At 37.1% G+C, this 12744-nt stretch overlaps 1 protein-coding gene across 1 annotated transcript in view; it reads right to left on the bottom strand.

Moving 5' to 3' along the window:
• Positions 1-7153: 7153 nt before the first annotated feature.
• The window catches only part of LOC128544404 (NACHT and WD repeat domain-containing protein 2), a 54676-nt gene continuing 49085 nt past the window's right edge, over positions 7154-12744 (bottom strand). Inside the window, exon 8 of the mRNA XM_053514504.1 lies at positions 7154-11389. Coding sequence (XP_053370479.1) covers positions 7484-11389 — 3906 coding nt within the window. The 3' untranslated portion in view covers positions 7154-7483. The remainder of the gene's footprint in view (positions 11390-12744) is intronic.

The following is a 12744-nucleotide window of genomic DNA, read 5'->3' as shown; positions in this document are numbered from 1 at the left end:
TAATGTCCAAAACTTTTTTGAATTCAAATCCTTCAGTGATTTTAATTGTTATTCAGATGTAACCTTTCATATGATCATTGATGATTGATTATATGATATTTTTCATATAGATTTCATATGAAAAGACCTGGAAAAGTGTATTATTCTAAAATACAAAATTGTTAAGATATTGCAGCATGAATTTGACATGCTTGCTTTTTAATTTAAGCAACAGTTTTTATAGGTCATATACTTCTAGAAACGTATACCAATTTTAGTATCAACACTCATAAAGAAGTATGAATATTTGCTATTTTAATTGTTATTGTTTGAAGTAAGACAGCATAACATTGAAAAATGACATGGACAAACTGGAAGCCTATCTTTCCCGGTTAGGTTTTTTCCCCCAGTTTCCTTGATTACTCAGTACTTGACTGTGGAGTTTCCATGTAGGAGTACCAGTGCAGTTAGCCTTTCCTGTGTTTTGTCAACTGGTAGATGGTCAGATTATCCTGGACTAAACCTCTACAACTCAATATCTCTTAAACATTTTCTTTATCTGTTGTCTACATATGCCGGACAAAGGTTTGTGGACACCATGACATAACGACCATATGTGGGTCTTCACCAAACAGTAAGAAACACACAATTGTCTATAATGTCTTTGTAACATTAAGATTACCCTTGACTGGAACTAAGTGTCCCAAACCTATTCCAGTAATGCCCCTGTTCACAAATCGAGGTCAAAAAACACATGATGTGACAATGTTGGTGTGGAAGAACTCTAGGGCCTTTTGAGAGCCCAGCCTGCAACCTCACAGAACACCTTTGGGATGAACTGGAATGGTGACTACATGCCAGCTCTCCTCACCTAACATCGGTGCCTGACCTCACTAATTCTTTTGTGGCTGAATGACCACAAATGCCTGTAGGCATTCTTTAAAATCTTGTGAAATAGCTTCCAAGAAGAGCAGAGGATATTATAATAGCAAGGCTAAATCTGGAGCTATCAGGAGTACATTCTATGTTGTAATGAGATTCTATTTTTTTTAAAATAATGGGAATATAGATGTTAAGAATAATTTGTAATTTAATGCAATGAAATTTGCTATTAACAATTAATATTTAGTGCAATATTCTTCAACATCTGCTTTATCCAGTTGGGAATTATTTCTTGTGGTGTACTCCAGTCTCACTTGCTATCCAAGCCTTTTTGTTTGTTCACTGATGATCATGTCAGATGGATTTTTAACTGATACTGCCTTTTCCCCATTGTCCACCAGTTTTCTCTTAGGTCTACAGTAGTTCAGGAGAGGACCCAGGCCGTGGCTCCAGAAGCGGAACACCATTGTCCCATGGCAAGTTTTTTTGTTTATTAGCACAACGCTTTAGCCAGATCGACTAGAACTAATTAGAAATTATTGCCTTAATTCTTTCCGTCACCACTGTACATTTGTTATTATATCAGGAACAGCTAGATTAGGTGTTCTTCGTAGGTGTCCTACAACTATTGACTTTCACTTATCTGTCTTTAACCAATTACATGGGTAATTACTGGGGCATTTGTAGCTCAGAGGGCTAAGGCACCGGGTTACTGATTGGAAGGTTGTCGTTTCAATCCTCAGCACTACCAGGTCTGCCAGGTTAGGTATGTAGGTCCAAATTGTCTTAGGTCACCCTCAGGCCAAATAGTGGAAATATTAATACAAATGCTTTTCTTAACAAGAAAATATTCAATTATTCTGAGTATCCCCTTAAATTCTTCTTAGTAAAAGTTGGTAAATTAGCCAATGATTCACTAGGACACAGTAAACAATTGTGAATAGCCATAATAAGTGGTTTGGATTTTTGGAAAAATAAAAGGGTATCAGGAAAGGGGTATTAAGGCAATAACAATTAAAATAAATGACCTCCTTATGTTAAGTTTAAAAAGGTCAAGTTAAAAATAAATGTTTTACTGGGTAATAAATAATTTAATTGAGATATAGCATATTAGGTGTCTTTTTAGTGTAAAGGACTACTTGATTTAAAATCAAAATTACAATATATTTTAGTGTAACTGTAATAGATGTAAGCAGTAATTAAATATAAAGGTGCACTTATAAGCATACCTAAAATTTAAAAAGAACGACCACCTGCACATGTTATCTTAAAGATGTACTGTATAATAAAACTAAAGTATAGTGCCGTGTTCATATTTAGCTTTCAATTTTATTACTGGTCCGTTTCTGCCAGGTTCCAGGGCAGACCCAGTATTTCATTGTTTCTGTCCTTTCCACCTGGCCGTTGTTTATACCTATGGTTATTACTCTTGTAAATACATGGTTCTTATAAGTTTTACAGAAGACATTAAATAATTAATTGTAGTTATGAATAATACAACAGTATTTAAGATGCAAAGCAGAATCATAAGCTGCAACTTTACTTTGATTATGATAAGATTAGCTATTGGTTGTGCAGGTGGCAATACTTTCATTTTAAGGCTTTGCTCCACTTTTGCTTATTAATACTTTGTCTCTTTTTTATTAGTATGTATATATAAAACTGTTGAAAGAATATTGTATGTAGGGTAAGATCTTTGTATCGCGTGTGTCACAGTGTCACTTTACTGTGAATCAAGGGATATAATTGGAAAATTATATTTGTGTTCCACTTAGCTATGCGACCCTTAGGCTATAGTGTTATTCATAGAACAGTGTCATCCTTTATTAAACAATTACAAAATGTTCACACAGGATATTATACTTCTGTGCTGCCGAATTCTCGAACCTAATTAGTCACAAGATGTTGATACATTTTCTATAATGGTGATGATCTGAAAGTAGTGCCACTGCAAGACAAATCAGAGGTTTATATCTTTGTGCTAATCTGTTGTACAGATCACAGCTCATTCAGTGGATTCACAGGAACATACAAAGATCAGCCATAACATTTAAACCACCTTGAGTGTCTACACAGGGCTTCTGGGTGTGTGCTGTAGTGTCTGGCACCAGGACATTGGCAGTGGATCTTTTGGGTTTCATGGGTGTTCATTAATCCGACTTGTTTGTCCGGTGCATTCCATGGATGCTTGATTGGATTGGGATCTAGGGAGTTTGGAGGCCAGGTCAACAACCTTAAACTCTTTCTGTGGACCCCATGCATGCAGACTTATGCAGATACACTGGGTGTTCTGATATCTCTCTGTTGTGCCCAACGTTGACTTTTTAGGGGAATCGGACCGGGTGGGTTGACCTTTGGCCCACATAGGCATAAATAAGCCTTTGGTGCTCATGATCCTGTCTCCAGTTTACTGTGATACAACTGATAATCAATGTTATTTCTATCAGCTGGCGGCAGTGTTAATGTTATGTTTGATCAGTGTATACTACAGACACATTTAAAATAATGTGTCACTTTTAAAAAAATGGAAAACATCTAGTCATTCATATAGTGTATGGTTCTGTATGGAGATATTTATTTACCATTTATGGAAGGAGTCTGAGGTGTCTTACTAACAAGACAAAGTGCCATAACGTAAGTGATAATCATAAGTAACACCATTAAATTTGACTATAAAAAGACATTACAATAATATTTTCCTTAATAATAAAAACAATATCAACCATTTGGAAATTCCAGTGGAGTAAGAAGAATAAAACGTTTTTCCTCCTTACACTGAGCCATATTACACCACCCTGTCATTGATTATTTACCTATTACAGCACACCCTGTGCTGTTTTATTCCTGACTTAAAATGTTCTCTTGGTCAAATATTCAACACAGAAATCCCCTAAACATGACTCCTTTCTAGTCTGTACCTATGGGACAACGGTGTTAGTACAGTTGATGCCTGGCTTGTTCTTGAGGCATCTTATACTTGTTATTTGAGATGATTTTTTTCTGTTCTTTTCCACAGTAATACAATCCATCTGACACTTAAGGATGATGACTAAAGAGCTGGCTCAAAACCAAGAAACAAGATAGCTTACCGTAGTCTATGGTAAGTGTATATGTGTGTGTGTGTGTGTGTGTGTGTGTGTCTGGAAAGATAACTCTTAAAAAAAAAAGCAGTTTTTCCCTATTTGCCTTATACATATACATACTTTTAGAAAGAATAAAGTTTTCCTACATACTTCTCTTTTCAACTTGAAATCTCTCAGATCAGCCAACATCATGCACAAGATACGAATCAGGTCAAGCTGCACTTGCACCAAAAACTAAGTAATATTCCACTGCAAAAAAGATACAGTTACAGAGCAAATAATGATTAAAAAAAAACACAATCAATTATTAAAATCAACAAACGCCTTAAAATGTTTGCCATGATCTTTCTCAAACTTAGTTGAAAAAAAATGTTGGCTTGGTAAACGCCATAGGTAAACACCACCACACCTTCAACTTCAGTGCTTTAAGTTTAATTATAGTCCTATTGTGCATGAAAGTGTCAGATCTTTAAATGAATAATAATGTACTTATTGAATATATACAGTACTGCATAAATAATAATTATGTTTTTAAGTCATACTCTTAAAAATCAGAAGTGTATGCCTTTATGGTTGTCCATTCATGTATTTTTATTTATGGGTGGCATTTTTAAAAAGAATTCAAAATGAAGGCATAGTGCTTCCTATATCCAATAGAATATTTTTCTTTATCCCTTATGAGTAACAGCTTTCTTAAACGTACACGGGTCTCCGGAGTCGAGGGGTTTCCTCCAGTTTTCTAATTCCTTGTAGTGTGTGAGTGAGTGTGTGTGTGCTTGTCTACTCTGGAACAGAATGGCACCATGACCAGGAGGTACCCCTCCTTGTGCCCTAAGTCCCCCAGGATAGGCTCCAGACCTTCCGCTACACAGTACAAAATGAGCGGCATGCAAAATGTGTGAAAGAGTGAGTCATTGAATCTATAATGGTGGAATCAAGGTAGAGATTGAGGCTTTTGAACTTGTCAGGAGCTGAAAGGGGTATTACTTGTATTAAAGATAAAGATTGATGTTTGTAGTCTAAAATTGTTAGTCACAGGCTTGTGACCCAGTTATCAACTGTGTAAATAGTAATGGAAGTATATGCATGAATGTATTGCCTGTAATGCTAAAATATTTGCTATCAGCATCTACATGGAGATTAAGTCATATGCATTTTGTTACCATGACTTCAAAAAGCCTTTTCATAGAGCTGTGACATAGTTATCATAATGATAGGTGGTGCTACGGGGCCTTTTCTATTGTGTTTGCTATTAATAATAAAAGGCAGATATTGTCGTGCCTTTTGCATTATGGCTGCTATTAATAGTAATAGGTGGGTCTTCTTAAGCATCATCCATTGTAGTTGCTGTTTATATTGGGCAGAACTTGTTTGGCCACTCCTAGATCCACACTAGCCATGGAGAATCTAGACGATCAGGAAAAATACCTTACTCCAAGCCCAGGCCTTGTTTAATTAATTATGTCTATTAATATGTATTAATGTAAATCTGTGAAATCCAGGCACAAGGGAATATAAATTTAATAAACATAATTTGATATATATTCTGTAATTGGAACTAAAGTAAATAGAACATGTATTAGCATGTATGCAGATATGTTAGTTTTTTATGTACTGCAGGCTAGTAAAACATGTGACAAGATCATAGGAACTGAATTAGGAGAACCATTTTAAGAGAACCATTTTATTACATTAAAATGTTTCATACAAACAAGGCATACACACTATTTCATATTGCTTCAGACATTAGTTTTTTTCTTTTTAAACAACTTTGTAACAAAATGTAAGTACAACATTTATGAAAATATATAAATCTCTAAACAGGGATTTCAGTGCTGACTATACAAACAATACAATCAACATTCATTGCCAGTATGCCACCATGTTCTGCAAACATGTATGTAATTAAGTCTTTCATGTCACATAACATACAATATGTCACCTTCTGCTCACATAGTGACACATTCAGATATACTCTGGGATTTTTGGGTACAACATGGGCTTATCAAAGATATTTCGTCTTTTACAGTTAACGTTGGGTCACACTGGGTGGTACAATAGACCCATATGGAATAATGTTCAATTAAGTCACAAAGCATAATTCATTTATAAACAAATAAATTAATACAAGAAAAGAACAACTTTGGCACACTATATATAATATTTCTAATATTCTGAAAATTTGTACTTTGAGGGGTGAAATATGTCAGCCCTGAATAATGCTACAGGTTATTACTTGTAAATGGGCAATTTCTCAACAGTTTCAGAAGTAAACATACAATTTGTCGGAATAGCCCTTGAAGATATGGAGAGGATACTGTAAATGGGGCATGGCTGATCATTTTATTAAGCATGCCAGAATATACTTCTAACCAAAGGTAAAAATTAAAAACTTCATTCACCGTACTCAACCAACAGTTTGTAAATTAATATTTGTGTCATTGTGTTCTTGATTTACTGTATGTCAGTTGTGATAAACAACTGTCCCAAATAAAGTGCAACCCCTTAAAACTGGCTTCTCATAATCTTGTTTTTAAATACATATATCTATTTTTTTCTATGTAAGTAATCTATAACATGGAAATACTAGAAATGTATTTTTTCTACTATCACGCGTTCCCACAATGCCTTACTATTGACATGAAAAACAGCAACAAACAAAACTTGGCATAACTTATGACACCACTTTTAAGGCGTTTATACTCCTTGTCAGATGCTACACACGATGTTAAATACTCAATAACAGTATATTCCAACTAACAATATGCAAGAATTTCAGCTAGTGATATTTTCCATTTAATCCTTCTATTCAGTTTAATACAATAAATGCAGTAACATAATATAAACAGCCTCATCAATAATATATAATTATCCTGAAATCATTCTTCTGTGATGACTGGCAATTCTGAATGAATCTCATTTGATAATTATTGTTTGTTATTGTAGCATGTTTATTGTATTTATGAATATCTATATCAAGGTTTTGTTTTAGAAATTCCCTGCATCTTTTAAACTTTTTGTTTATAAGAAAATTTCTTAAAATCCAGGCACTCTCTTTGATTGCATTAAGCACAACATAACTTTGTTAAGGAGTTGCACAAATTGCAGCAGCCAAAATAGATATGTACACGCATACACTAGTTGAATCTTTGATACAGTTCTGAGTACATTAATAAACTGAGATGACTAAACGTTTATAAAAAAAAAAAAAAAAAAGCAAATATGTGTTATGGCTACAAATATATAACGTTTCTATGTTTCTGTATAAAATAATGTTATGGCTTGATTTGAATAAAACAATGTGTATATATATAGAGAGAGATATAACCTATAGTATGACAGGTCACCAAATGAAAGACAACAGAAGGAAGGTGACCTGACTAAATACAACTGCAGCGTGATAGTAATTGGCCAGTATCAACTGTGTAGTACCCAGAGGACTGATTTGTGCAACTGAATCACAAGGTTGCTGTAAACAAGAATCAAATGCATCCAAATCTGGTCCCATTCTTCTATAACACTAACCTCCTGAAGAATTCTCATTGTACTACTTCAGTCTTTTTAGTTGGTGTTGTTGTTTCAGGCTCCCCACTGTCAGAGACATTGATGGGGCTATCTCGTGAGAAAACTTCAGTTGATTCCCTCCACATGCAATCAGCAATAGTCTTGAAGGCATTGGTGCTGCACTTGGGTCGTATTTTCTGTGAGGCATTGTTAACAATCTGCCGGCTGTTGGAGGTGGCAATCTTGATTTTGAGGGCCGCATCCACACGGTCCACTACTGTGTAGGACCCAATGCTACCGTCCTCAAAGCCAATAATGATGTTCAGTGCTCGTTGTGATAGGCACAAGTAGGTTGGTGTCTTATAGAGAGAACAGGTACCAATACTCTTTCCATCAGCAAGTCTCATGACAATTAAACTGGAAACTACACCTGCATCATCATCTTCATCACAATTTCGGAAACAAATGTAGACCAGGTACCTTCCATCTCTTGATAGCTTTTGCCTCCATATTAAGCCTGCAGCATGGACTAAGCGGAGTTTACCACTGTGTAAATCTAGAACATTAATGTTGTCATCACCTTTTGATACAATTCCCAATTTTCCATTTGGTGAGACTTGAAAGTCTTCCAGGTTCTTCAAGAAGTTGCTTGGCAGTTGCACCCTTCTGCAGACAGACTCATCTGCTACACTCCATATGAAAACAGTCTCTGTGGATGTGATGAAGACAACATAGTCTGGACTATCTGGAATGAGTTTAAAATTTGTGATTGTGATTCCATCATCACAGACAAACTTCTTGGAAACACTGCCAGACCACAAGCTGACAGCCAACAGCTTGTTTTTAGTTGTACCAACCAGGAAAGTGTTGGCTGTGGTGATGAGTGCATGCTGGAGCGTTACCAGGATGTTGCACACTTTCTGTCCAGTAGCAAGCCTCCATACACGTGAAGCATTTTGTTCACAGAGAGAAACCACAAACTGGTCATTATGGGTAATAAGTAGTTGGGATATTTTTTGGCCATTGATCCGGAAAATATTTTCACCTGTGCCAGTCTGCCAGATGTACTGGCTACATTTATCATCAGATGTGACCATAAGGTCACCTGATGTAGTCAAAACACAGTTCTCCACAAGGCCTTCATGTTTAAACACCATCTCAATAAAACCTGTGCTGAAGTTCCATTTATGGATGGCTTCAGATCCATCCATTGTGTAGACAAAGTCTTCTCTCCCTGACAGCTGTATACTTTGGATTCGTTTTCCTGTTTTGTCAATGTTTGACATTGCTGTTATGATATCAATGTCCCAAACTGAGAGAACCCCACTGCTGGCTACAGACAAAAGCAAGTTATGGTGTGTTGACTTGATCAACTTGACGATGGCTCCAGATATCTCTATTAAACTAGCCATGCATTGCCCACTGTCTCTTCTCCACACAAATATTGATGAAGTATTCTCCATTGATGCTACAATACTTTGGCCATTCTTTGATAGAACAGCAGCCACAAATCTCTCACTACGCTTGGCCTTAAACTTCTCTACCATCTTCCAAACCTTGGTATCAAGTACCTCAATGCTTCTGGCTTTGCAAATAAGTACTGATTTCTGATCCTCAGATAATTCTATACCTACTACCTCACTGTCATCCCCTCTGCAATCATAGTCCTCCATAAGCCTGGGATTAGTGATATCTTTGGTGTTCCAGACAGAAAGACTACCTTCATTGTCAATCATCACCATTTGATGGATTGTGTCTAGAACCAGGATGGATTTAACAAATCCACCAGAAAACTCAGAGGTGACTGTTGAAAGCTTATCCCCACTTCCTAGGTGAAATATGGTGGTAGTATTTAAATACTGACCACAGAAAGCATACATGCCATCTGGGGAGCATTCGACACAGGTTACTTCGTACCAGCAATGGAACTGGTACAAGGGCCAGCCATACTGCAGATCAATAACATTGACATCTTTACTGGCCTCCAGCCAGGCTAAGGCATGGGGACTGGATAATGTAAATCCATTGATGAATGCCACACCACCAGTGATGCCACAATGCTTTGAGCCTTTGACTTCTACCTCTGACAACAAACAGGATTTATGGTTGTCATAAATTAGTAGCGTGTTCTTTGTTGTAGCGACCACAAGGTACTTTTCATCTGTGGTGAGCCTAACACCAAGCACAACTGACTTTGCTGTGTCAATCTGTCTCAGCAGCTGTCTGCTCTCTACATCCCATGTACTGACAGAGCCATCCTCAAGAGCTGCAATGACAATGTTGGGAGCCAACGTGGGTAGAATCTCAACAATCTGCATGTAACTAGAGCACAGTGGTAGTCTCTCAGGACTGTATGTAACATCCATGGAAGAGTGAAGCGGCACTATGGAGCAGTATTTGGGTCCATCCTTGTCACACTCTAATAAAAGATGTCGGAGTTTGGGAAGGGATGTGACCACAGGAAGAAGTCTTTGCTGAAGCTCAGCAGACAGTGAGGCAGGGTTCTTGATTACTTTAACCTTTATACTTCGTAGTGTGCCTGCAAGGAATTTGAGCTCCTTTTCCTGTGAGTAGCTGTAGGCCAGGTCAATATCACTTAAAGCCTTGTCAAACTGTCCAATCTTTATCATCGTATATAGCCAACTAAAGTTCATGATGACACCGTACATGAGGTCATCTGTACGCCCACTTCTTGTCAAATGAAATAACAGTTCTGTCATTTTTCGATGATTGACAAAAAAGATGTCTGGCTCGAGTAGGTTGCACTGGAACACCCAGGGCTGTTCTGGTGTCTGCCGATCATAAGAATATTTGTCAGTTGACGCTTTGTCATGGCCATGAAGGCTTTGTTGGTTGTGAGGGTTCCGATGCTGAGAGATGTTTAATGAGACAAAATGATTGTTGTCACAGTGAAAAATCTTTTTTCTCCCACCTGCCCACACCCCAAGAAAATACTCAGCTAAAAGGCTATGCATTTGATGCACATCTTCTTCATTACTGAGATAAAGCTTTTGTGCAATGAGATGCAGATGCCTGTTTGCCCACACCATCAGGGTTACATTTCGTACCTGACGCTCCACCAAGTAACCCTCCAGCTCTTCCCTTAGTTGAGCAATGAGATGATAGGAGATTCGCAATGGACTCTTTAGATTTGAGCTGACCATGATGTCTCCAAGTACACTATTGTCCAAAGATAGTATATCTTCCAGTTCCACTTCTGTCAACCCTACACGTGCCATTGTAATGTATCCCAGTGCACGAAAGACAAAGTGAGACCCCAGCTTATTTTCAATGGAAATGAAGAGATGTTCTATGCTTTCATGTACTGTTGAACAAAGGGACTTTTCATCAACATCTTTGTGTGATCGCCAGTGTACCACCTCATGATAGATAAGGTTGACAAACATGGGCAGTGTACATTTAGCCAGTGCCTCATTTACATATATTTGTTGGCCTGAGGTTACTTTTCGTTTGACACTTAGAAGTTGCTGTTTGAGTGTCTGGCTACATGCTTTACGGTCTCTTTGTGTCAATTCTACATAGCAATCCTCGTCATGAATCAAGTAACGTAACTTCTGTAGTATACCATGTTTGTTAGGCAATGTTGAAACCACAATGCGAACTGTACAAGGAAGGTGGATCGGCAACCACCACAGCTTACGTGCCTCATCTGCATCTGACAGCTGTTCCAAGGAATCTAGAATGATCACCAGCGGTCGTTGGAAGGATGACTCCCCCAGGAGGTCAATTAACAATTCTCTCATTTCCTCAGTCTTGTTTGGTAGGTATTTGATTAAGCAGTGATAGTTTATCGCAATCTGCTCACAAATACTTTGTAGGAGGTTGCGGAGGTCTGTAGAGAGGTCAGAGGAACCAATAAAGCGAACAATGATGACTGGATCTGTTTCTGGCCCCATTTCTTTCTGAAGCCAGGAATATGCCTAGGGAAAAAACAAGGAAATGATCGATTGATTACTCTCTTTCTTACAAACACTTAATTAATTTGTGGTAAATATTATACATCTAGATCTGGAAGCAATCTTTAAATATTTTGGAAATCACACATTTGTAGTTCAAGCGTTCAAGGTTGAATTCAATGCTTTTCATTGAGCAAGATTAATAGGCTTAAGTCCAAAGTCTGAATCCTGCATAACTCCGACCTGCATGCATAGCTCTCACATAACAATAAACAGTATTCGTCTGTAGTTACACCTGGTTTAAATCCTCACTACTTGTTTTTTTCCCCACATCTCTGAATTTTGATCCCAAATTGGTGCAATCTTGAATTAATAGATAATCATGGGGAGATAGTCAGAAAGTTCATGAGAGTTCAGTACAGCCTGGCATTAGTTAGGGAAAAATCTAGCTGGCTAAAAAAAAAAAAGAAATTACTTAAGTTACCTTAAAGTGGATTGTAGCATTTTGTGCATAGTTTGTGTCTTTATAATGGATTGTAAAGTCCAAAAATATGCAAATTCCTTGTTTAGTGTTGAAGTGGACAGCTCTAAATTACTACTGAAGCACTAGTAAAAACAGGGGGCAAGGCAATTTCATTAAATAGCCTGAAGGAAGAAGCTTCTCCACAGGCTAACAAAGAGAAACAAGGGGAAGTTTCTCCTCGCAGGCTATACTGTACGACTTTTAAACCAGAACTGGACAAAGGACCAAACTGACTGGACTTGTCACAGTATATTTCCTTCACACGTGTTGGAGCACACCAAAATCAACCATGCTGAACACTTGAACATTGGACATTTGCACACTGCACAGAACTGCAGTACACAGAACATAATAGCTGTACATTTCCGGCCTGCCTATATACAGTATAGATGAGGACTAGTATAAATACTACACTATGGTATGGACAATACCACTGCTGCTCATCATCTCATTTTACACGCCATGGCCACCCATACTGATGCTGTTTGCACATTGCACACATTACACATTCCTGTATACTTTATACAGTTTATTTATACAGTTTACACTTTTTACATTTTTACATATTTTTACTTTATACTTTATTTTATTATAACAAATTATATTGTAAAGTTTATATTTTACATTCTTTTTTATTGCCATTTTGCCTCTCTCTCTCTTTTTTTTTTTTTACTTTTTAGGTCACAAACAGTGGTGTAAGCATTTCACTGTATATCAGACTGACGAATAAAAAAAACTAGATTTTTAAATTTGAAATGTGCACGTACACCACTGCACAAATAAGTACTAAATAGTATTCTTTATATGTACTGTACAGTATGCATGCTTTATATATATACAGTTCTTGTGTGTATAT

The sequence above is a fragment of the Clarias gariepinus genome, chromosome 1, assembly GCF_024256425.1.
Source record: "Clarias gariepinus isolate MV-2021 ecotype Netherlands chromosome 1, CGAR_prim_01v2, whole genome shotgun sequence".
NCBI classification, from domain to species: domain Eukaryota; kingdom Metazoa; phylum Chordata; class Actinopteri; order Siluriformes; family Clariidae; genus Clarias; species Clarias gariepinus.
Note: the sequence above shows the minus strand (reverse complement) of the source record. Positions and strands in the feature narration are given on the sequence as shown.